The sequence below is a fragment of the Lemur catta genome, chromosome 1 (genome assembly GCF_020740605.2).
Source record: "Lemur catta isolate mLemCat1 chromosome 1, mLemCat1.pri, whole genome shotgun sequence".
Lineage (NCBI taxonomy): Eukaryota > Metazoa > Chordata > Mammalia > Primates > Lemuridae > Lemur > Lemur catta.
Window position 1 is genome coordinate 149690784 of NC_059128.1, and position 22682 is coordinate 149713465.

The window sequence follows — 22682 nt, forward strand, 5'->3', positions numbered from 1 at the left end:
TGTTTGTGTATATGTGTATGGATCTATCATTTAAACAAAATTAGCTGCATGATATTTAATGGAATACGTGTGTCATAATTCTTATCCAGTCTCTTGAATAACAATATTATAACAATCTCTGGATTAGTATATATATTTTTTGGTACATAGTAGACCCTTGAACTTAGAAAAGTTGCCATACTAGGGAAAATGGGAAATTGTAGCCAAATGTACTTTTATTTACAAAATATTGATTACAAAATTTTTCGTTTGTATGGAGACTTTTGGGACACCCTGTAGTGTAAAGTGGTAAGGCTAGTGAGACCTAGAATAAAGGAATCTTCTAGTCTTGGCTCTGTGTGCTTTAAAGATAATTACTCAGTTTCTCTGGACTTCAGTTTTCTTATTTAAAAGAGGGATTTGGACTAGAAGATATGCTCAGATCCTATCCAGCTCTAAATGTTATAAATTTATTCTCAGGTCTCGTATACTAGTTATCTATTGCTATGCAACAAACATCCCAAAACTTAATGTCTTAAAACCACAATCATTCCTTTAGCTTACAGTCATGCTGGAGATTTCCTCTTGTCTAGGCAAGGCTAAGTTGACCTTATTTGGGCTTGTGTGTGTGTCTCTAGTTAGTTGGCAGGTGGGTGGTGGGCCTGGTGTTCCTAGCTGGCCTCACTCACATGTCTGGGGGTTGCCTGGCTGTTGGCTGGACACTGGGGGGTGGGATGTCAACAAACTACGTGTTCCTCATCTTCCAGCAGGCTAGTCTGCATCTGCTCACATGTGACTGGGCAGAGTTTCAAAAGTAGCAAGAGGCTGGGCATGGTGGCTCACACCTGTAATCTCAGCACTTTGGGAGAGGCCAAGGTGGGAGAATTGCTTGAGGCCAGGACCGGCCTGGGCAACATAGTGAGACCCCATCTGTAAAAAAATAAAAATAAAAAAAATTAGCTGGTTGCGGTGGTGTGTGCTAGCTACTTGAGAGGCTGAACCAGGAGGATCGCCTTGCAGTTTAAGGTTGTAGTGGGCTGTGATCACGCCACTGCCCTCCAGTCTGGGCGACAGAGTGAGACCCTGTCTCACACCACAGGAGGAAAAGAAAAAGATGCAAGGCATCTTGGAGCCTAGGCTTGGAAATGAAACAGTGTCACTTCAGTCACATTCTAGTGGCCATAGCAAATCACAAGGCGGCCAGATTCAGGAAGTGGAGAAATAGACTCTACCGCTTGAGGGGAAGAATGCAAAGTATTGTGACCCTTTCTATAGTCTAGTGTACCCTATAAACTGAGTCTCTGAATTGCAAGTAAAGAGAAAGTAGAAAAAGGAGGAACAGCCAGAAACTGAACTTGAAGATTTCAAGAATTTTTCCAATCAGTGGTAAGTGCCCTTGATGCGAGAAGAGGGGGAAAAGAAAAGAACAGAAAGCTAAAAACCAACCAGCCCTCCTTGGACCACTGCTGTACATTTTATATAATGTACAGGGGAGGGCTGTGGGGACAGAGGGAAAGGTTTTCCTTTTGGTAAAGCAGAGCCATTGAGAAAGAGAAAGTCCCTTCACCTCCTCTCCCGTCCTTCCTACTCTGGGTACTGCTGTGTGGGGATGAGTCTCCTGGAGCAGGGTCAGCCAGCTTGTCACCATGAGGGTTGGTGCCTTTGGGCCAAAGCCACTACGCCGGTGAGCAGAAGGATGGACAGGGCCACAAAACCAACTCTGGGACCACGAACTCTGAATTTTTTGTTAAGCAATGCAAAGAGTTCTGAAGTTTAAGCCACTGTCAGTTTTCTACTACTTGCAACTGAGAGCATTCCTAATTGATATACTCTGTATGTAATCAAATAAGGAAGAGAAACAAGTAAGGTGTGGCTTTCCTCCTGTTTCATTTTGATGTGTGAGACAATATTATAGACCATCGGCCATGCCTTTAAACGGCCTTGCATTCTTGGCCTTTGGCTGGAGGTGCTTTCTCAGCTGTTCCTGTGTTAATCCTTAGCCCTGGGCGGAGAGGCATGGTGAGGAGCAGGCGTGGGCGGCAGTCCTTGCTCCCGCTTATTCTGGGGCGCAAACACAAGAGGTTGGACCAGTGGGCTTTGGCGAGGAACATGCTTTTCTTTAATGTAGCCTTCTTTTTGTTTTAAACACAGTAGGAGGTTTGAGAATGATAGGGCATGAGTTTTAAAAAAAGAATTGAAGTTAAAAGTCACTGCGTGGAACTGCAAACAGATAATGGAATTCATGTTCTTTATGTTTGAAAGGAGAATCACAAAATGTTTTTAACCATGACCTTGCACCTGCCATATGTCTGTATTTGAACAAGCTGTGAGGTGTGATGGTGGTGGTGGAGGAGGAGACGTGAAATCTTCTAGGAAGAGCAAATGGCGGCAGCAGAAGAGAAAATGAAATGTGTGTCTGAGTAAAGTGCAGTTCAGCGAGAGGTAAGATTGAGGGCCACAGACCTGGAAGAAAAAAAACAACACAGGATTATGCTGAAGTATATAGAACCCTACGACACCAAACAACAAACTTTTATTGCAGGTGCCCCTGATGTAAACCCTGCTTCTGCATAATCCCCTATAGCACAAACTTGCAATGCCCTGGCTTTGTTCTAAGGAGTGACAAAGGATCCCCTGCTCTCCATGCAGGGCAGGCGCATCCTAGGCGGGAGGGAGAAGCTGGTGTGTTTCTCCCTTTCTCTCTGCGTCTCCTTCGAGGCTGCTTCTCCCACAGGCAGCACCCCACGTGTCTAGCTCCTGCGGGTCGGGTCTGCTGCAGCTTCAGGGCTCTGCTTCCATCCCTTCTTCCCACAGTCCCTCCTACCCTGGAGGTTGTAATAGTTTCCTGATGTCACCGATCTCTAGGTTGCCTCAACTTTCCCTGGCTGTTCTTTCTGCTCTTCCATCCTCTGTATAACCAGTTTCCCATTTCCCAAATTAAATTCCCTCTCTGAGACACTTCTCATTTCCTGACATCTTGTTGTCTCAAAATGTCTTTTATCTCTTAGCGTTTAGCGTGAAGGGACCCATGTTTTGGCTACTCACTGGGATGGCTTATTGGTAGTCACACAGATATGGATTGGGGTGGTGCCAGCGAGTAGAATAAGGAAATGACAGTTCTGGGGAGGGAAACCTAGAGAGGGTTTGTTACCAGAGTGTGAGACCTAAAAGAAGGGGGAGAATTAAGGTGACTTGTGAGTGGAGGACGAAATGGGGAAACCAGCTGGTAAATAAACGATGTTATACAAAAGTAGGGGTAAGGCATTGGGTTGGGGGATTCTTTAAGGGGAAGCACTTCATAGGATAATTGGGAAGCTGAGTTATTTTGAGGACAGACAGTGGGCATTTGTGATTCTTCTGAGAATAGATTACAGTTGAAGACACAAGTAAGAAAAGTTCTTTGCAGAGAAAAATACAGGCAAACAACTGAAGGCTGGACCTCAGGGTTCACTCACAGTTGCGGGGATGGAGGAAAAATATAGAGGACATTGATGAGCTAAAGCCGAGGTGGGGAACCTGCAACCTTAAGGCCACATGTTGCCTTCTAGGTCCTTAAGTGCAGCCTTTTGACTGAACCCAGATTTTATAGAACAAATTCTTTTTTGTTAGTACATTTTTGTTCATCTTTTATATTTTTATTTTTAAGATGAACATATTTAAAATACCAAAGAATAAAATAATATTCAACAAAATGATCCTCCCAGATTGACCAGCACAATTAGAACCTTAGTGACCCATAAGGGCTAAATTGACAGTGGCTGTGCTCATGATTTAGTTCTGACTTCCCCCATCCCCCACCTGGCTGGTGCTACTGCACGAGGCTGGTTGGTGAGAGTTTATGGGGGTCGAGTACAATTTGGAATAGTCTGTTACCAGCTTTTGACAGTGGTGCACTGCGTTTCTGTGTGAAGTGGAATTTGTGAATAGTTGCACAGCTCGACAGTATTTTTTAATTTCTAACAGTCCATCCTGTCAAAGAAGACCAAGAGAACGCTGAAGAAAGAGCACAGCTTTTTTTAATGAGGATTGGGAATTGCAGTATTATCTTGTTTCTGCTAAAGATAAGATGATTTGCTTGCTTTGTGATGCTGCAATATCAACATTAAAGAAATTCAATGCTCATTAGCATTATAATATTCCTAAGGACCACAGATATTTTAAATTAGAGGGAGAGGTGCGAAAGGTTGTATTGCAGAAATTAAAAGACGAAAAGCAAAAGCAAAGACAATTCTTTCAAGCAGCAATAAGACCTGGGAATAATGGCACTGAAGCAACTTATAAAGTAGCTTATGTACTTGGGGAAAAAGGGAAAGCCATTCAGTGATGTAGAAATTGTGAAAGAATGCATTGTCAAAGTTGTAGGATGCTTAGACCCCGATAACATTTCAAAGTACAAACAACTGCCTCTTTCAAGGAGAACCATAACTGATCGGCAGCAGGAATTAGCCTGCAACTTAACAGAACAACTTCTTGCGGTACTTCAAAAGGAACATATATATTATTCAGTCACTTTGGATGAACCAACTGATACTACTGGTTCGGTGCAGGTTTTCTACTTCATTCAGGTCATAATAGAAGATTTTCTTTGCTACAAAGAGTTATTCAGTTTGGGCACTCTTGCTAACAGAACACGGGGAATAGATATCTTTAACAACTTTCAAAATAAATGTCATGAAGTTGGACTGAATTTGGTAAATTTAGTGAGTGTATCTTCCATGACAGGAAAACATGAAGGGTTTATTGCACAGATTAAAAAAAGTATTAACATATCCAGATATTTCTTTTCATTCTGTCTTGCACCAGCAAAATCTCTGTGCTGAAGCCACTATTTTAAGTGACACTTTACAACAAGTTATAAGTATTGTTAACTATGTTTGTGCAAATGCAACCACAGCATTGTCAGTTTCATAACACACTAAAGCTGAACGATGAGGTATTCAGTGTGGATTTGCCTTATCATTCTAAAGTATATTGGCTATTGCTTGGGACAGATATTAGCCAAAATTTTATCTCTGCAAGAACAGATATTTATTTATTTATTTATTTATTTATTGATTGATTGATTGATTGATTGCAACATCATAGATCACTGCAACCTTAACTCCCGGGCTCAAGCAATCCTCCTGCCTCAGTCTTTCCAGTAGCTGGGACTATAGACACACACCACCATGCCCAATTAAATTTTTCTATTTTTAGTAGAGAGGGGAGTCTTGCTCTTGCTCAGGCTGGTCTTGAATTCCTGAGCTCAAGCAATCCTTCCACCTTGGCTTTCCCAGTAGCTGGGGCTATAGGCATGTGCCACCATGCCCAGCCCAGATACTTAAATTTTATGAAGAACAGAATCAGAAATGTGAATTATTGAAAGAAGATTTCTGTAGGGATGCAGCATTTCTGTGTGATATCATGTCAAGTCAAAACTACTTGAATATTTCTTTGCAAGTTAAAACTAAGCCTGTATATGATATGTGGGGAAAAAAAAAAAAAGAAATCCAAGCATTTTGAAAAAAGCTATCTTTTTTTCCAAAACACCACTTCTTCAAGAGGATATTTCAGATGAACATTTTCCCCGGTTAGCAAAGGTCATTAACGAGCAGTATGATATACGCGAATCATTTGAAGACTACGCGGGATCAATTGAAACTGCAGACCTCCGTGCTGCCACCAAATATTCCAGTGCTTTCCAACAGAAAGCAGACACAGCAAAGTCATTGACGGGTTAGATAACTTCAAAATTAACAAACAGCTTTCATTTTTAGAAATTATTAAGTACATAGTAATTAGATTTTTATAAAATAATGTGTATCTTTATGTCTAATTGAAGTTTCTTGAATGCGGGCTTATTTGATTATAGCTAAGTTAATGAGGCCTTCCAACATGAAAAGGTTCCCCACCCTTGAGCTAAAGGATGTGGGCTCATATGCAGGAGGATAACTTGGATGGTTTATCATCCCAGAAGCTTTGAAAGGTGGGAGTGCTCAGGACCTTCCAAAGCTGCAGAGAAATAAAGAGGGGGGTATTTAGGGAAAGACCTTTGGATTTGCCCAAAGGAAGGTCGGGAGAGTGGTATGTTTATATTTGGCCACCAGCACTAGATTCATTTTTCCAAGTAGGATTTTTGAAATAGCCATTTCTTCATTTTATCGTTGTTACTTCAGATTTGACCTCTGCAGAGCACACGTCTCATATTCTCAATGCCATGACCACAGTTGTGCAGGATTCCTCTTGCAGTCAAATACTGCACAGGGAGCCATAGAAACTTTAAATGGTAGCAGCCCATGGACTGAAAAGAGCCTGCCCTGCTGCAGGTATCAGGATTTGGCATCTCTGAAAAGAATCAGTTTGCCTATACCTCTCTCTCTGGGGCATGCAGAACAGGAGAGAGTTTCAAATCTGGACTTGGTGGAGTGATTGCTTTTGCCTTTTATCTCCTTTTACTGTGTGCTGTCTGGGACTCATGCTTTGTAGCTCCTGTTGGTGAAGTCAAAGAACTGCTTCCTACTCAATTCTCTTTAATTGAAACAGTCAATGTTATAAGGAAATTCCAGAATAATATAATAATTCATTAGTTTAACTTTTTTCTTATTATAAAAGCACTATAATTGCATATAAGAAAATACGTAAAATAGAGGAAAGAAGATCATGGTTTTGTCTCTCTAAAACAATCACTTTAACAATTTGGAATAGTTTGCAAAAATACTTTGTGTTGGTGGACTTTCTAGTTTAATAAATTTTGAGCCATTGTTTCAAGTACCTTCCAGCTTTTAACCAGTTAACCTTGGTGCATAGTTTTGCCCACATGAAGTGGAAATAAGACCAGCCTCATGATAAAATACTCTGTGTGTCCCGTGCACCTTGTGGAATGGAGAAAAGAAGCCCTTTCAGAACGAGTTGGAGGGCACAGAGGAGGCAGACAGACCACTGTTAGAATTGCCTGTGGAGGCTTCCCGGGTCCTTAAGGCATTAAATTTTGTTCTCATTAAAAAAAATTAATGTGAAATTTACATAACATAAAATTAATCATTTTAAAGGGGATAACTGACATTTAGTGCATTCAGAATGTTGTGCAGCCACCACACTGTCTAGTTCCAAGACAGTTTCTGCCACCCCAAAATAAAACCCTGTGCCCATTTGCAGCTATTTCCCATTTCCCTTCCCTGAACCCCTGGCAACTACCAGTCTGCTTTCTGTTTCTATGGATTTACCTATTTTATTTAATATAAATGGAATCAGAGGTTATGTAACTTTTTGCATCTGACTTCTTTGGCATGATGTTTTAGAGGTTCAGCCATGATGTAGGGTGTATCAGTACTTCATTCCTTTTTATGGGTGAATAATATTCCATTTTATGAATGTACCATATTTCATGTATTCATCAGTTGATGGACATTTGAGTCGTTTCCACCTTTTGGCTATTGTGAATAGAGCTGCTATTAATATAAACATCTGTGTGCAGGTATTTGTTTGAGCCTATTTTTAATTCTTTTGGGTAAGACGTTAATCTTACTCCTCACTCCTTGGGCCAGGGATTATGCAGCTTGAGGCAGCTCATTTGGATCATGGCAGCTCACGGTTGGAACCTACACGTTTTGCTTGCTGCAAAGTACTCTGCGTTTTATTGATTTTTGCTCACAATTCTAAAGGTAATACACGGGGTCCCTTTTGCCTGACAGAGGACGGCTGGTGCTTTGTTATAGGAATCCTAGTTCAGCATCTTGTACCTGCAGTGTAAAATGTAAGAAAGAATATCAACTGTGTTATCATAATTGCTCGTGGGGAAAAGCAATCTTCTACTGCTCTGCCCGTCAGCAGACCTTAGTCCCAGATCCCAGCATGCCTGTCCCTTGCCTCATCTGCCCCCTCTCTGCTCAGAGCATCTACACTCACAGCTGCCACCTTTGCTTGATTCAGAACTAACGGTGCAGGACCACCAGTGACTGTGGAGTCATTAACATGAGACTCCCGTGAGCCCTGGGCGTGTGTCCTAGCAATACCCCTATCATGAACTTTTATCAGGTATGCTCTATTGACAGTGTCCAGATTGGGCCCTTGCATGGAAATTTATCTTTGTTTTCCTTAGTGTGGCTTTTGATAGACCTGAAGAGGAAATGAAATTGGCTGCATGCCAACTGGAACTTTAGGCCTATAGAGAATCAATCTGGGTGAGAAAGCAAGGGAGGGAGAACTGTCAGAGAAGACAGGTTAAGCAAGCATACCATTTTGGCACTGCCTAGCCCCTGTGAAACAGTGCATACCTGTTGTTGCAGACGGGGTCCCCCAGAGAGCAGAGCCTGAGTGAAGGCGTGGGTGTGAAGTGTGATCCCAGGTGAGTGGAGTAAGGAGGACAAGAAGAATGAAATATGGGACGAGACAAAGGCAACCCCGAAGGTGTGCTATTGTGCTGTTTACTGCTGTGGGCAATGAGAGCGGAATCCCACTGGTGGCCCTTGTAGGAACTGTATAGAACGTGCTTCAGAAGTCTCTGCCCCATGTACAGATGATGGGATTATTTATCCCTTGAATCCCATCTCCCATTGATCGAGGGTTGCCCCATGGGGGGCGGGGAGTTAACTCTCTCTGGCACTTCTAGGTTGCTGCTTGTACCTGGCTGAGCAGTTCCTTTGGACTTTCCAAACTGGCTTCTGTAGAGTAGTCCCAGGTCAGAAGCAGGAGCCAAATGGTGCCGCTGAGGCTGGTGCTGTCTGTGTACCGATAGTGGCCACACCGGCCAGGAGTTAAAATATGTGGGTCGAGAGGATGTAAGGTAGGATATGGATGTGTCTACACATGTAGCTTCCACATTCCTTCATCTCTCTCTTGGTAGCTGCTTGAAGCTGCCTCTTTTATCTCTCAAAGCTTCAGGAATATCCTGAATTGATAGTATCCTGTCATGGAACATGTTCTCCCCCGGCTCTGGGTGAAGGTCATGTATTTGTTCCCAATCCCTTAACTTCTTTCCTGCTTTTCCCTTGTCAGTTTTGGTGGAATTAGGCCTGTTAATCCGTTAGACTTAATGCCATTAAGTCTGTTAAAGCTGTAGGAATCCAATTAGATTTTAACACAGGACGGAACTCTCTTAAATGAATACTTTGGACTCTTCAAAAGGTAGTCCACCTACCTGAGGATAGGTAGAAATGAGAGAAGATCTCTGATGTCCTATCATGCAGGGAGTGATAGGAGTTTAATTTTCTACTTCATGTCTGGAGTGTGTTATGACAATGACACGCTGGCTCAGAGCACTTTGAGTCACAGTGGGAGCTACTGTGTTTATGTCAAGCCCAGTAGCTTCTCTTCTGCGTTGCGTTTCCCCTGGGGATCAGTCTGTCTTCTTCTCCATCCCCTCCCTGACCTGCTCAGGTATTGATGTTTGTTAGCCAATACTGCTTCCCCAAGAATGAGCCCGGGAGATCTTTGCTGAGCCAGTATTTGCACTGGTGAATTTATGGAAACTGCCTTCTTGCCACTCATGCATTGGAGAGCAGGGTCACTACAGGGTTCTATCATTGTAGGGCTGAGATGATCCAGGAGGAGTCCTCTTAGCTAGTGGGATCTGGAGATGTCATCTCTTAATGGAAAATAGTTGGCTAAACCATCAACCGTGATAGATATAATACCTTAAGCATGTGTGCCGTTTTTTTTAAATTTCAGCATATTATGGGGGTACAAAAGTTTAGGTTATGTAACGTGTGCCACTTTAACTTAACGTCTTCACTCACCAGTCTTCGGATGAAGTTTCAAGGCCCTTTCATCAAGCACAGGGTTGCTGCTAGAGTTTCTGCATCCTTTGTCTGGTATAAAGCATACCTATGGTGTATTACCTATAATTTCTTATTTTGGTTGCTTTAAAAAATACAGCAAAGTGACAACAATTCTAGATTTTACCGATAGTTTCTTTCTTTCATAGTTGTCATGCCCACACCTAACTCAATAGCAGTTGTTAGCAATTTACTTTTACTGACACTTTTTAAAAATCATACAGCTTAGTTTCATAAAGGCAATTATTTTTCATACTTATATTTTGTTTATTTTTTGAAATTGTGTAATTAAAATAATAAGTACACCAACATAAACAGAGTGGGGACTAAACACAGTTGGCTCTTTGCAAATCCCCAGCTCAGCCAGCGGGGGCAGGCGTGTGCAAGCATAACTTAGAGGATACAAACCCTGAGCAGTCAGCCCTAGTGTGTATCAGTCAATAGGTTTTGGAAGAAATGGAAAGTGATAGGAAATCCGATTTGGTGGTTAAATTGAGGACATTGAAAACATCTGCTGTAGCTTTTCTAACTCTGCTACCTGACATCCTGAGATAGGCCAATGCAAATATCTCCACATATAGAATGGTCTAAACCTCTTTTGGGTGGTTTGTAATGGCTCCAACTGCACACTTTCTGCATGGAAACTGTCAGTACCCACGGGGAGTCCTACGCGCTTTGCAGCTTTGCCAGATCCTCATTTGATGTGCTGGGTCTGCAAATTTCAGTGATTGGAATGATGGGGGCCTGGTCCTTAAACCTTGTATACTTCTAAAGATTCCCAGTCTTAAATTCCTTGGTAAAAATTGAGGCATCTGAGAGTGAACTTGTGATTTAGAAATTAGTGGAAAGCAAAATAAAAAATAAGTAAATGAGTCTTGTTGGCTCCGTTTACTCATCAAGTCCTGTGTCTGGATTCAGGATTCTTAAATATCCAGAAAACAATCTAAACTCATTTGTGTTTTAAAAAAATAAGTCTAGCTTAGTGTCAGCGTAGGCCTGTGAACCTGTGGTTCACTCTTGCTTTTGCAAGAAGTGCCTTAGGGAGAACTGGGGAGAGAGGGGTCAAGTGTAGGTATATACTATACCTGGGCATGTGTTGCATACATAGAAAAGCTGCAGCAGAAAAGAGGAAGGCAAATAGCAGGAGCTTCTAAGGTTCTGGTCAAATGCAGCATGTTTAGGAAAATCGCCTCTTTGATGCAGGGGCTTAGGAGGTTTCTGTAGCCTCCCGTGGTTATCACCCCTGAAGTGGGTTAGTAAGGTGCTGTCCATTCCGACTCCCCGACTTATTAGCAAATCTTGCATTTCCATCTTAACTTCATCACAATACCAAGCTTGGAATAGTAATTAGTGGGATTTATTCCACAGATCCCGTAGGAGTCTGTACGCCTCTCGGGCATGTTGACAATGGCGTGATTTAATTTTTTTTAGCATGAAACATTTTGAAACACAAGTAGGAGTGCCCTTTGGAGCTTCACACTTTTGTGCCTGAGCATTTGGGAAGGAGATAATGATCTCCTCTAAGTAGATAGGAGTGCTTCTGTCAGAAATTAGTTATTGATTTTAGAAAATCAAATTTGCTTCTTGAAATGTTCTGTCTTAGAATTTCGTTGGACTTTTCATCCCCATGGCTGAGTTGACCCTCTGGTAGGAGACTGAAGTTTAAACATAAAATAAGAGTTCCCCCCCCCCACCCTGCTATGGAGTGATCATTTATAGAATTCCGTGGCATGCATTTGCTTTTTGTTCTGTGATTCATTTCTGGCATAAACTATCTTCTGGGTCGATTATATTGAGACGTGAGAAGAAATAGAGAATGGAATAAATCATGAAAGGCCCATCGTCAGGGCAGTAGTGGTACAATTTTACCATGAAAATGATCCAATAACAATGACACATGCCATGTAGACATAAGTAAATTGTATGCAAATGACAGTTTAATACCTGAATATGGCTCTGCGGAAAAGGCTTATTGCAACCCATTGTTCTAATTGGCTCCTCATTCTGAGTGTCTGTGTCAGCCCCAGGTGATGCCAGGCATTCTGGCTGGCCTGGCAGTTGTCTGTAATTTCTCATTCAGGAACTGGCCTCTCCTGGCCCTTACCTGTCTGACTTCAACTCCTGCTGCTCTGTGCCTCGCTCACTTCCACTTCTGCCATGCTGTCCTTGCTCAGACACACCAAGGGGGTTCTCACCCAGGGCCTTTGCACCTGTTGAGTTTCTGTTCTTCCTCAGTTAGCATGGCTCACTCTTTTGCTTTATTAAAGTCTTTTTCTTTTAATTTTTTTTTAATTATTATGAGTATGTAATAGTTGTATATCTTTGTAGGATACATGTGATGTTTTGATACAGGCATACAATGTGAATTAATCAAATAAGGGTAATTGGAGTATCCATCTCCCCAGGCATTTATCAGTTCTTTGTATTAGGTATATTCCAATTCCACTCTTATAGTTATTTTAAAGCAAACCCTAACTTATTGTTGATTATGATCCCTGTGTTGTGCTATCAAATATTGTTCATTCTATCTAACTGTCTAACTATACTTTTGCATCCTCCCTTTATCCCCCCGTCCCCACTACCATTCCCAGACCCTGGTAACAGTAATTCTACTGTCTCCATGAGATGAATTGTTTTAATATTTAGCTACCACATATGAGTGAGGACACACAAGATTTGTCTTTCTGTGGTTAACTTATTTCACTTAACTTAATGTTCTCCAGTTCCATCCATGCTGTTGCAAATGGCAGGATTTCATTCTTTTTTATGGCTATATAATATCCATTGTGTATAGGGACCACAATTTTTTTATCCACTTATCCATTGATGGACACTTTGGTGGATTCCATGTCTTGAAAATTGTGAAATGTGCTGCAATATGTATACATGTGAGTACAGATATCTTTTCAAAATACTATTCAAGTCTTTAATGTTACCTTCTCGTGAGGCCTTCCCTGGCCACCTATCTAAAATTGGAAATTGTTCCACATTTTTCCTATCCCTGATTTATATTTTATTATTTAAAAACACTTTATGTTTTACCTATCTTCCGCCTCACCAGAATGCCATGTCCGTGGGGGCAGGAGTATTTGTCTGTTTTGTTCATTGTTGTATTTTTATTACCTAGAGCAGTGCCTGGCACGTAGGTGATATTCATTAAATACTTGTTGCATCACTGAATAATAGGTGTTGATGTGCCAGGTTGCTTTTCGGACATTTCATGTTTATAAGAAGTGTGAGTCGTGTGTCTTTTCCAGTTTCTTTTGTCTTCTTGGAAAAGGAGAGGAGTGCTGATATTTTTAAGATTAGGTTTCCAGGGAGAGGGCAGTGGTTTAAGCAGTGGTTAAAATTGAGATTGGGGGGATTCATTGCTCTCTAAGCCTGTATTGCATTCATAGCATTTGCAAGGTGAGGCCCTGTGCCAGGTTCCACAGAGTACACAGTGGCTCTTTAGACATCGTCCCTGGCCTGGGAAAGGCCATCCCAGGGGAGGCAGTGAGACGTGGAGACAGATGACTCGTGGATTAACACCCATTAAGTGCTATGAGTGCTGTATTCTACGTTTTATTTCTGACATCTGTAAATGTGTTATCAAACATTGCTCCTGTTAGTGTAATTGATTAAAAACCACTAAAAAATTTAAAGTATTAGATCCATGTGGTTTAGCCTTAATGAGCTTATTGTTTAAGTACCTGAGAACTGGTATGCTATATGGGACTTAGATAGTAAAAAGTAATTTTTTTCCACAACGCTAACTAAAAGCTCTCAGTTATGGTGTTCTATGAAGAGTTTGGTGACTTTTATAAAGAGAGCAGCGAGGCAGTGCACCCTCATGACCTCATCCCCTCCCCAAGGCCCTCCTTCCTTAGTAGCATCACCTTGGGGTTAGGATTTCAATATGTGAATTTTGGGGGACGGAGCACAAACATTTAGACCACAGTGTGCACGTGTGTGTTTGTGTGTATTTACGTCGTGACTCTGTTAATGTCTGTGCTGATAGGCTGACTCCTTCCCCTTTGTTCTCGTTTTCGAAGTTAACTTGGCCCGTCACAAACCTTTATTCTTCCATTTATATATTAGAATAAATTGGTTGAGTTGCTCAAACAAATTCCCACTGGAATTTTTATTAGAGTAATTATAAAGTAATTGGGGGAGAACTGACATCTTTACAACATTAAGTTGTCCCCTTCATTTACCTGGTAGGTGTATTTTCATTCTCTCCATTCTTCATTGATTTCTTCTCACAAATTTAAACTTTTTTTCTCTGTAAAGGTCTCGTGTACCCCTCATTGGGTTAATACCTATACATCATAGTTTTCATTGCCATTGTGGATGATACTTTATTTTTCTCTTATATTTTCTGGGGATGCTATTGGCATTTCTAAATTCATCGTATATGTGGCAACATTGCTGTATTCAATAGTGTTCTTTCTTTTTATTTTTATAAAACAATCACATCCATAGTAAGTGGCAGTTTTTATTCCTTCCCTTCCTATCTTTCTGCCCTTTTTTTCTTGTCCTGTTTTGTTGGCTAGTGCTTTCAGTGAACAGTGATAGTGGAATCCTTATCTTGTTTCGAATACTAAAAGACATAAAGCTAAAATTTCTATAGTAAGTATCATGGTTGCTCTAGGTTTTTGGTATATTGCCTCATTAAGGGAACTTCTTTCTATTCCTTGTTTTCTTATTTTTTTTCAATTAAAATGGCCATTCAGCATTAAAATGGCCATTCAGTCTCAGTGTCATGTTACTCATAAGACACATAAAATAAAATGCTTTGAGGATCTGCAGTTTCAAGAGAAACTGCATTAAAAGGAGAGAGAGAGAGAGACAGAGTGTGTGTGTTTATGATAGGTGATTGGGTTGAAGTTTTAAGTAAGAAGAAAGGTAAAAATGTATAACATATTACCTTTTCTCCTTTCTATCAATTATTTTAATGTCTGCCATGTGTTGGAGACTATTTTAGTTGACTAGGTCCTTGTTTAATGAGAAGGGCCAACTGGAGGGGTTGAATCTCCAATCAGCCTTTTTTTTTAGTTGAGTCTTGAATTAGACTTGTAATTTGAGCCCTAGTTTTGTATAGTTCATTTACCTTTTGGAGGCTGTAGTTTTTAGGTCTCTAAAAGAAAAGGGCTAGACTAGAATCATGTCTGAGGTGCCTTCTAGCTCTAAAATTCTGTAGTTCCAAAACATGCAAAATACAGGGAATTGGGGTTGGTCAGCAGAAAGAGGAGTCTTTCATGCTTTCAGAATAAAGCATACAAAATGAGTGTTGGTACTTGGCATTGCAAAGTCCCAAGCAAATGGTGTGGATGGAAGATGCAAAGCTGAGAAGGTGGGAGGTTTCGAAATCACACGTGACCACTTCTGTTGGATCTGGGGGAAATGGAGAGAAAAGGGTGTGTGATAAAGGGGCACAAGACCAGTGCTTTTGGTGGAGTTGGTACCTTCCAGCTTGACCTGGAGATAGGTGAGGGATTCTAGAGCGGGTTGGATTACCTGTTAGGGAAGAGTCAGCAGGATTTATTTGGGTGGGGGGAGGGGGGCTGAAAATGACGGGAGAAAAAGCAAGCTAAAAATGTCAAGTTCTCTTTCCCTCCATTTGCAGGAAATGGAAATACATGTGTTTGCTTGTGATAATTTTTCAGAAATCTTGCATCTGCATGTGTAATCATTGATTTGGACAGTATGTTTAGAAGCAGGCTAGAGATTGCTTCTCTGGGAGAACTGCTATTTTTCCTTTGTGCACACGTTTGCACACATTTGTATTGAGATTGAGAGGGTATTGGTATAAAGTTAGTGAAAAATGTTTAAGGTATGTTAAAGATTTACAGATGACAATGGAAGAAATTTCCTAGGCTTGGTAGCTCCTATTTCTGGAAGAAAACATGAATTTGGAAAAGTAGTGAGAGCCAAAATGATTTTGAAAAGTTAATCATGGAAATGAACTTGGAAAATATCCCAGTTTTAAAAATCTGATTTCTACTTTAATTCTGTTTTAAGCTTGAGATAACAGACAATTAAAAAAAAAAAAAGAAAAAATAAACAAAAAGCAGGGCAAGTGAGAAGGTCATTGTGAAGCTATTAAGCAGAATACTGGAATGGCTTCATTTAAAAAAAATAGTCCACATTTTATTCAGATGTTGACTACCAGGAAAATGAAATTCTGAACAATTTTGCAGGCCCTCAATGTGCTATTTTAAAAATTGTTATGCTTTCCTTTTTTTCTTGATTTTTTTTGGCTATAGTTACTTTTGGAAGAAAAGGAATACATCACAATTTTTATGCTTAGGTTTCACATATTTAGAAATGGCACATTAATTTTTTTTTAAGAGAGAAATGTCATGAAATGGTTTTAGTTGGTGAAATTTGGTCTTCAAAACATGTAACCAGACCGGTATGATTTTTTTTCTGTGTCCCTCAGCCTATTTTATTCTGAAATAAGTGTCTTTTTCCCCCCCTTGCTATAAAAGAATTCGAGGAAATGAGGAAAATATGTTCCAAATTAAATGTCATTTGAATGCTATTACAATTAGTTGATGCTCAGAAATTTTTCGCACCAGAAAAATTTTCTGTTGCAGAAGTGGTTGCTACAAATGTATATTTAAGATATTTACACACCCTTATTCCTTTTCAGCCTTTTAATTCCAGCTCAGCAATTATAATCTTTTGATACATGTTTTAAGAGGTTTTAAGGACCAGCTCATGATCTTTTCTATTTAATATTTGGGACTTTGTATTTTATTGCAAATATTAAGGGGAATTGTCCATTACTTATTTAAACTAATTCTTTTACTACCCAGGTAGCATTGGAGTAATACATAGGAACTATACTTTCTATGACAGATGGATTTCTGAAAATGTAAAATTATATTTTCATTGTTGTTTTTGTTTTTAGAGTCGGGGTTTCACTCCATAACCCGGGCTGGAGTTCAGTGGTGTGATCATAGCTCACTGTAACTGTGAACTCCTGAGCTCAAACAATCCTCCCACCTCAGCCTCCCTTGTAGCTGGGACTACAGGCACTTGCCACCATGCCCAGCTGATTTTTTATTTTTTTTGTAGAGATGAGGTCTCGCTGTGTTATCCAGGCTGGTCTCCAACTCCTGGCCTCAAGCGATATTCTCGCCTCAGCCTCCCAAAGTGCTGGGATTATAGGCGTGAACCACCATGCCTGGCGTAAATCATATTTTAAGTACATTTTTTTCATTGAGGCAAATGGTTTTTTAGTGATTAGGATGATTAACTCTTTATCTTTCCTTTTTAAAGTTAAGGAAATCTTAAGGCCTCTTGAATCAAAAAGGCCATCTATTTGACTCAGGAATCGCTTAACAACCGTTCACCAATAGTGGTGCTAGAAGACCTCATTTTTATTCATTTATCAGTGACAACGTTTACTGCATGCTTACTATGTGCCATGTGCTTTCTTATGTATCTTTTCTCAGTTCATTTTCCAACAATCCAATGAGGTAGTTAATATTAAATTTTTAAAATGAAGATACCTACTGAACTTTACTAGGTTATACAGCTTGCGGGTGGTAGAGGCCAGATCTGAACTCAGGCAGTTGACTTGAGAAGGTGCCAGTTTTGGCCAGTAGATACAAAGAGCATGTGTGTCTTGTCCCCTCTTTGCAACCTTAGGAAATTTAGGAATCCAGTGAGAATGTAGGGAAAGACCAGGAGGGTCTGTGTGATTGCACGTAGAACACCTGGACAGGCTCTGAGTGTCAGCGCTTTGTCTTGCCTGACCCCACACTCTTTTTTTGCTGTCACCCAGCATCAGCCAGGCACCTGCTGAGGGGGGAGGGGGCATGAGGAGCAGCCAGATGAGTGCTGATGGCAGCATGGTGGGCCTGGGTAAAGGATGGAGCAACTGTTACCCTTAACTTGGAATACTCCACAGATGGCACACTTGGCATTTCTAGTCGCCCCCATTGAAGTAAATATTTAGAACAAAAACCTGCCATGTTGTTCCTCAGACTCTGTTAATATTTTATTTTAAATTTGTAGAAAAGATAGGTTTTTATGACATTCAAGCATAATTTTAAAACAAAACCTGGCGATTTCAGACAGGCTGCATTTGGGGAAGACAGCCTGCTCATTTCTGGTGTTGGCAATTTGCCGCCTTTTCTTGCTTTTTCTCCTGATACCTGATTACCTGTGGGATTTACCAAGAGTGAGAGTTTTTTTGCTCACATTTACCCTGAGAGGAGGCACGGGTGTGAATTAAACTGTGAGACTCCCACAGTTAATGGAAAATTAAGGGTTTCTCAACTCAAATTTACTGCTGCTGAATTCAAATGACTGACAGCCACTAAGTAATGATCGTGGGGTTAGACATCCACAGTGGAATAATTTGGCTCCTGGGTGAATTTCTTGATTTATTGCCATTTCTGGTGATATCGCTGCAGGCAAGGGCGTCTGTTGCTGGTGCTGTCTTCCTCTCTAATTTCTGATGCATCCTCATTGTACTCAGAACTTAGAAGAGTGTATGTTTGTGTGTCCCCTACAATCTTGATATTTAACTGCTGTAGCAAATTAAATACCATGTAAGAATTTAATTATATTTTGGGTTTCTTCACCACTTTGATCCTATAGAAAATGGGGAGAAGGTCAGTGACTACTTATGATTTTGTGCTAAGCAACTTAACATTTTAAAAGTCAATAAGGCCTTCATTGATCAAGTTTTGAGTGATATAAAGAAAGAAGTAAACTTTGGCCATGCAGTTCCTGCATGTCAGGCACTGTGTTAAGCATTTTATGTGCATGATCTAATTTAATCTTCATGATGGCTTTTAAGGGTCAATATTGTTATTTCTCTTTTAAAGATTAGGAAATTGATGCTTAATGAGAAAGCTTAAATAACTCACTGAAGGTCACATGGCTAGAACCTAGGCGAGCTGGGAAGAGGCCGGGGGAATGACACTTATCTGTCTGCCTTCAAAGCCCGGTGAAAAACCTACCTTTTCTTGGATTGAAATAAGCCTCTCAAACAATCAAAATGTATTTCAGTGGACTCCTAATACTTAGGCAAATTTACTATTATTAAAGGATTAAAGAAATAGCCTGTTTCCCCCTCCACATTCCAAGTGAAAGGATTGAAACTGAAAGGAGGTGATTGTTCATTGTTATCCAGATATGCGTAATTCTTAGACCACACATTTCTCCGGTCACCTATACGTAAGGTTATTTAAAAGCAATACACTGTGTTCTGTCTTTGTCTGTGTGCCTATTTGTGTCAAATCTAGACAACTTCTACAAGCTACTGTGGTATTTCAGGGCAACCCAAAATTCTGATTTCTGCCCCCACGGTTCCCACCCCACTCCCCAGCCCCTTGGTGATTTGTTAAATGATGAATCATTGACATTTAGAGCTGTGCCTGTTACCCGAGGCCTGAAGCTAAGCCTGCCGTGTACACCCAGACTGGGCTGCTGTGTGTTCTGCTGCCTGTCACTTATCCCCCTAAGTCCTGCTCAGGCTTCGGGTTCTTCACCCTCAGAATATCCTACTGTGATGAGATCAGCTCTCATTCGTCTTTTTGCCCCTCACTTCTTTGGTATTTTGTAGCTGTATTGCCAAATTAGCACCTTGTTATGTACCGCGTTACTTTTAAGTGTGTGTGTGTGTATGTGTCTACCAATCTGTCTCTGTATCCATGTGTCTTATGTCCTCAGCAATATTATGAACATCTCTAGTGAAAAACTGTCTCATACATAGGCACATAGTAGGTCTTCAGTAAATATTTGATAATTGAATGACAGAAACCGGTATGATTCCAACATATCACCTGACTGCTTTTTCTCAAGCTGAAATGAAGTATAGGAACAATTAGAATGTAAATTTTATGCAGAATTAAAAATTTTTGAGTAGGGAATACATTCACATGTTTCAAAATGAATGAATATAAAAAACTATCCAGTGAAAAATCTCCCTCCTCTGTTCCTACTCTTCCAGTCCCTGCTTCTCTACAAATAATCAGCCACTTTATTAGTTTTATGTGTATCCTTCTAGACTGTTTTTGTTTTAAACAAATAATTTTCAAGAAATTTTAAATAACAATAAAGTACTTATTTCCCACATGTTAGAAATTATCATATTTTGTATGCTATAGAATAATTCTACACCTTGCTTTTCTCAGTTAATTATATAGCTTAGAGATATTTCCAGATGAACTTAGAGACCTTTCTCATTGTTCTCTTACAGCGTGGTGGTATTCCATTATGTAGGTGTACCATAACTTATTTAACCTCTCCCGCACTGATGGGCGTTTGGGTCCTTTGCCCAAACGTTGGGCATTTCCTGTCCTTTGCCATTAAACATACTGCTGTGGTGACTAACAGGGACATATGGCATTTCACCTGGGTGCAGGTGTATCTGGAGGATGTGTTCCCAGACGGGGTTGCTGGGGGCCAGGGAAATGTGTTTGTAACTGTGACAGGTCTGCCAGATTGTCCTCAGGGGTTTTGTCACCTTTTATGTCCACAAACCCATTTCTCTGTGGCCTTGTTGACAGATTGTATACTTAAACTTCTGAATTTTTGCCAATCTGGTAGGTGAAAAGATGGGGTCTAGTTTGGATTTACGTGTATCTTGGAGTACAGTTGAGCATATTTTCATATGGTGTAAGGTCTATTTATAGTTTTTGTGAACTGCCCATATCTTGGCTCATTTTAATAATAGGTTGCAGCTCTACATTTTTCATAGTTTATTTTTTGGCTTCGGTGGTGGTGGTAGTGGGGTTTTTTGGTTCATTTCCTTGTGGAAGTTTTCAATTTTTAGGTAATCAAATTTATCCAGCTTTCCTTTTATGGCTTTTGGGTTTCAAAGTGTTAGGCCTTCCCTACCCCATGGCTACATGTTTTCTTCTAGTGTTGCTTGTTTTTCTTAAATCTTTGCTCCATTTGGAGTCTGTGATCTGAGATATGAACCCAACTTTGTTTTTCAGACAGCTGCCCAGATATCCCAACACCATTTATTGAAAAATTATCTCCACTAACTTGAGATGCCATCTTTACCATACATTACATTGTTATTTGGATTATATATTATTATAGGATAAAATGTAAACATTGGACTAACAAATGGGGATTAACTGGTAGATGACTTAGTTCATCCATACCGTAAACATTTATTAAGCACTTAATAAATTAAACAATTATTATGTGCCAGGCCTTGGGGATATAAAGCTGAGTGTGAAAGCATCCTTTAAGAAAGTAGCTGGGCAATGAGTGGGTTCTCAGTGCGGTGGAATAAGAGCAGCAGAGAGGCCGAGAAAGCCAGAGAGAGGCTTCACAGAGCAGAGCTCACCCAGCTTAGTGTTGAAGGTTCAACAGAAGTTGGCCCGTCAGGAGGGGGAAGGGTGTTCTAGGAAGAGGAGATAATAAATGCAGAGGCAGAAACCCAGGAAAGCGCATCATCTTGGGGGTTGGGGGTAGAGGTTCCTAGCTGTAGGAGACACAATTGGAGATGAGACCAGAAGGACATCAAATAGAAACTGTCTTGGTATTTGTGGGATTTGGGCATGCAGTGTTATTATACCCATCCATCTCTTCATCCCTCTAAACAGATGAAGGGGAAAGATTAAGAGGCCCCAAACTAATGGAAGCCAACACTTAGTTGTGTCCTGTGGGTCAGTTGTTGAGTTGACACCTGTTGCTTATTCTAGAGTACTCCAAGCTCCCGGAGCCGAAGTCTCACTTTGCTCCCCCATGGAACACCCAATTCTGCGTCTCCCTGTAGCCAGAGACACCTCAGTGCGGGGGCCCCCGGTGTTGTCACAATCACGCATCACAAGTCGCCTGCAGCCGCCCGAAGAGCCAAGAGTCAGTATTCCGGCCAACTTCACGAAGTCAGAGAGGTAGGCTTTGCTCTCCTACTAGGTTAAGTGGCCCATGGGAGTTGGGGGCTGGGACCGTTGCTCTGCCAACTCTTCCTTTGTGCCATCTTGTTTCTCAAAGAGAGAGGACTAGTTGCAAACCTCCCAGCCACATCACCATGACAATCCCTCCTGTTTTTTTTTTAAAAAAATTTCTGTCTCTTAGGTTAAGCAAGTTGTTAGGAAACCTCTGTCAGAGCTCAGGAAGCAGAGAAAGCAAGCCTACACACACACACACACACACACATGCACACACAAACACGTAAATGGAAGTGCAGTCAATTAAAGTCTCCATGCTCATAGCAAAGACTACACTGAACTCCATGGATGCTCAGGAAATAATTTTGGGTGTCTTGAAACCCAGGCACTGTTAGACCTAATGTGATTCCTGATTCCCCTGCTTCACTTTCCTTAGGGAAGTATTTATCTCCTCCTCACCATCACAGACACACTCCAGGGGGAGTGGTGGGTCTGGTTTCTGTAGTGTAGTGGTTATCACATTCACCTCACAAGGGGAGTGCTGGGAAGTGAAAGGCATTCTCCTTGACATCAGAAGACTCTGCTCTTTAAGAGCAAGTCTTTTAACAGCTCTGAACCTCAGTTTCTACATCTGTAAAATGGAAATAAAAAAAGTTTTGCCAGCCTCTCGGGAAATATGAGGACCACTTGTGATTATGCCCATGAAATCTCTTTAACTGTTCTCATAAGAGTGACATGAGGTTATATTTTATTTTTACTTTTGATACACTGGGAAGTCATCAATTCGGGGATCCCAGAGCCTTAGTATTCATATCATCCTTTGCAACTATTATGGAAACAGACTATCTAAAATAAATGATGTTGGTCTTGGTTGTCTAACTTGTGTTGAGTGCTGAGGTTTTTGCCCTGCAGCTGCCGCATGTACAGACCAGCTTGTTGTGCTGAAGGTAGCAGGGCCCTTCCTCTGTGTCACACAGGAGAATGGGACTCTTAAGATGAGGGTCTTGCTGCTGCTTGAGTCTGCACATATCTTATTTTTTAAATGTCACGAGCCAGGTAGTGCTCTGTTAGCTGACTATCTTGGTTCTGATCTGGC

The 22682-nt window shown here is 40.8% G+C and overlaps 1 protein-coding gene across 2 annotated transcripts in view; it reads left to right on the forward strand.

The window, feature by feature from the left end:
• OSBPL10 (oxysterol binding protein like 10) overlaps positions 1-22682 on the forward strand; it is a 267585-nt gene that overhangs the window by 114288 nt on the left and 130615 nt on the right. For both annotated transcript variants that reach the window (XM_045537519.1, XM_045537527.1), the window contains exon 4: positions 21398-21589. In XM_045537519.1, the coding sequence (XP_045393475.1) occupies positions 21398-21589 (192 nt within the window). The remainder of the gene's footprint in view (positions 1-21397; positions 21590-22682) is intronic.